General features: G+C 38.9%; 1 gene segment (V, D, J or C); it reads right to left on the bottom strand.

Moving 5' to 3' along the window:
- Window positions 1–558: 558 nt before the first annotated feature.
- Window positions 559–1,106, bottom strand: LOC690259 (immunoglobulin kappa chain variable 12-41-like). The segment is given in 2 exon segments: window positions 559–881; window positions 1,010–1,106. Coding segments are annotated over 2 exon segments (387 nt in total).
- Between the last annotated feature and the right edge of the window lie 2,603 nt (window positions 1,107–3,709).

Genomic DNA, 3,709 nt, shown 5'->3' with positions numbered 1-3,709 from the left:
GGTCCTGCCGCTCCTGGGCCCTTCCCCACGGGAGCCCAGAGGCCTTATACAGTTTCCTCTTGGGCCAGGGATGTGGGCAGGGGTGAGCAGAGTTGGTGGTCTCTTCCACTCTGCAGCCTCAGGAGTGCCCACCTGACCAGGTGGTTGGGTCTCTCTCTCACCGGGTCTGGGAGCAGAGAGCTGCTGCGGGCCGGGATTCGCGGGTGTAGGACTTCCGGTAAACACAGAACGTGCCCGGTCCTAGAGAAATTCTGCTTTCCTGTGTCCCAAGGTCACCAGGCAGCTTTCTTGCAGCAGAAAATTTGGTCTTACCTGTGGTCCCGAGGCTCAGGTTCGCTCGTGGGGTGCTCCCCACGGGCTCTCTGCAGCGGCAGCAACATTCCCTGTTTCAATGCTCTTTTTTGGAAAAAATTATTAGGATATGAGAGTTACTCTGATCCTCATGCAAAAGCATCACATTGACCTTTGAATTTAGCCCAAGTGAAACAGTCTCAGCAGCCAGAGACACCAAAAGAAGCATTTGCAGTAGATTGGGCTCTCACTTCTTCCCTGGGTGGTTTATGTCATGGCTTGAATCACTGTGGGAGGAGCACTATAATGCTGTAGACAGTAATAGATTCCAGTATCTTCAACCTGTAGTTTGCAGATCTTAAGAGAATACTGTGTGCCAGATCTACTGCCGCTGAACCTTGATGGGACCCCATCTGCCAAGCTGGTTGCACCATAGATCAGGAGCTGAGGAGATTTCCCTGGTTTCTGCTGATACCATGCTAACCAATTACCAATGTCCAGGCTTGCCTGGCATGTGATGGTGACAATTTCATCCAGAGATGCAGACAGGGAGGCAGGAGACTGTGTCATCTGGATGTCACATTTACCACCTGAGATTGAAAATTGAAAAGGAATTCCAATACAATTTATCTTGTTAAAGACAACATTTATGGACAGCATGCATGGAGCACTTACCACACTGATCTGTATAAGTTTTCAGTTTATTCAGTCTCCTTACCTGTAAGCCAGAGTATCAGCAACCCAAGGAGTTGAGTGGACACATTCATGTTTCTGTGTAACATGTGTGAAGCTGACTCCAGCACGGGGTGAGACCCGACTATTTAGAAGTCAACTGAGAGGTGGGCTGGCCTCTGGGCACATGCAAATCAGCAAACTGTAGGAATGGCCATGGCACTGGTCATGTCAGTGACTCATTAGAGTCCTCTTATGTTTTAGATCAGAGAGCCAGTACAGGTTTATTTTGGTTTATTTGTAGAGAATGTGCTCCTCTTTGGATAGCAGCAGCAGCAACAACAACAACAACGAATCACCAGGCTATGAGATGCTTATTGTTTTGATTTTGTCATATTCATTATAGGAATTTCTGTTTTATTTCTCTTATAGCATGCTCTGGAACCTACAGTACAGTTTAAACAGTATATAAATGCTTATAGGGCAAATTCATATTTACCTGTGAAGGTTATTGAGGTGGTGGAGCTTCATCATTTTTTTCCTGCTTATATGTGAGATTGAAATTTAATAATAAATTTTATCTCATATTTCCTCCCTGTAAAATCTCCAAAGTATCCCTTCTTCCAGTACTTGTAACTCATCACATCTTTTCCATTAATTTTTATTGCATAAGTACATGTACTTACACACACACACACATACACAAACAAACACACACACAAAGAGACAAACACAAACATATATTCTTATCTATAAACAATTGAGTTAGTATAATATTACACACACAGATATATATATATATATATATATTTATATATATATTAATATATACATTTATATAAATACAAATATACACACATATATATATGTATATATATATATATGTATATATATTTTTTCAGGATTGATCATTATCATACAGTCAATCTATTGGTTGTGCTCTCCACTGGAGAGGAAGACCTCTCCTGCTCCTAACTTTATTCAATTGTGTATAGTTCTTTGTGTAGAACTGAGACCATATGGAGTTTATCCCATCCAGTATGGCAAATTCAATGGTGTCCTAATTTTTTCACCTCACCTTTGGGCAGTTATTTAGGTAAGAATTTGCAGGTATATCTTCTGATATTCGTAGGAGATACAATCTCAGAGCAAACTCTCTAATCTTTTGGTTCTTATAGTGTTTCAATTCCACTCTTACAAATTGTTCCCAAGCCTTGTGTATGGAAAAGGTTGCAGATGTATCCACATGATTGAGCTACACAACTCCTCATGGAACTCAGTAAGAATCATTTTGATAACAATGATTCCGAGAATAATAATAGAATAAGACATAGTTTGTGGAGAAGGGCAGGAACTTTCATAACATTAATTTATTCAGGTAAACAATCTTATTTTACTCTATTTTTGACAGAGAAGCTACCCAAGAACTAATGACATCAAGACCAGAGAAATTCATGGGTGTCTCTCCTTCCATCTATGCATAAGAGCTCTTTACATAGATTAGGCTGGAACTATATCTAAGCCCAATATTTCTGTGAGGCTTCACGCAATTGTGCCTGAGGTATTGCATATTGATACAATTTATTGTCTTTAAAGAATATTACTTTTATATCAGTAATATCATCCATGTCTTTGAATGTACAATTGTTCTACTTGTATTGGCTATGGGCATCATACCTTCTCCAGAAACTACGAAGAGATAAATCTTAATTTAATTTCAGAACAAAGGAATTCAATCTCTTTGGTGAGAGAAGCATGTATAGAAGTGAAGATAGAAGCTAAACACAGGGAGATACCATAATGGGTACCAAGTAGATCCTAATTGGGAGTAAAGCTATGGTGGATTTAGTGTGAGTTTCCATGATCCAATGAATGGAAAGAGTTTGCAAGTATAGGTAATCATTCTGTAGGATGTAAAAATCTTCCAGGATGATGAAACACATGAGGGGCCTGAAAATGATACTGGAGACAAAACTAGTGTCAAGAAGAATTGTTGGAATATATTTTAAAAATAAGTGACCTGAAAATTGATGAAAAGTGTGACTATAGTGTGTTGTATACTACTTGCTAAAGTGGTTCATCCAAGAATCTTCCGTAGAGACAAATTATGACCCATACCCTGATTCTACCCATTATTATGCATCTATTCACACATGTATGTTTTCATTAAGCAATTACATCACGCTCTCAAATATATGGAATCCAACAAAATTGTAACTTATATCACTGGTGGTATTAAATAATTTGAAAAAGTAGAGGGAAAAAGATCATTTCAATAGATTAATACCATTAGCAATAATCAAGACAAAAAGTCCCCACCAAAAATGGAAAAAAGACTACTCAGTATCCTTCCCTGTCTTTTCACATCCTTTAATGATCTGTTGAGATCAGAGTGGAAGTCTAACTCCATGTCTGTTGTTCAAGAGAACATTTTTCTGACATGTTTGCTGATGTGATTTCATCCCATGGCCTTTACATTTTTAACTGAAAATTACTAGATATCAATAAGCAATTTCACTCCAGGTTATAATGACAAACAATCCAGCTCCTTCAGCAACACTGTAGTGGATTATGATGGATGAATGGAAAATGAAAGAGGCGTTACACTTACCCTTCTGCCAAGGAAGGTAATTATTCAGGGCCATTGTCCTAAGACAGGTGTTTTTACATCTACAACACAAAGAATTGCTAGGATTTCCAGTCTCCCATGACTAAATGTAGGTATGAATTTTGCCCAGACTATTCT

This window comes from Rattus norvegicus, chromosome 4 (genome assembly GCF_036323735.1).
Source record: "Rattus norvegicus strain BN/NHsdMcwi chromosome 4, GRCr8, whole genome shotgun sequence".
Taxonomy (NCBI): Eukaryota; Metazoa; Chordata; class Mammalia; order Rodentia; family Muridae; genus Rattus; species Rattus norvegicus.
This window is presented reverse-complemented; position numbering and strand designations above follow the sequence as displayed.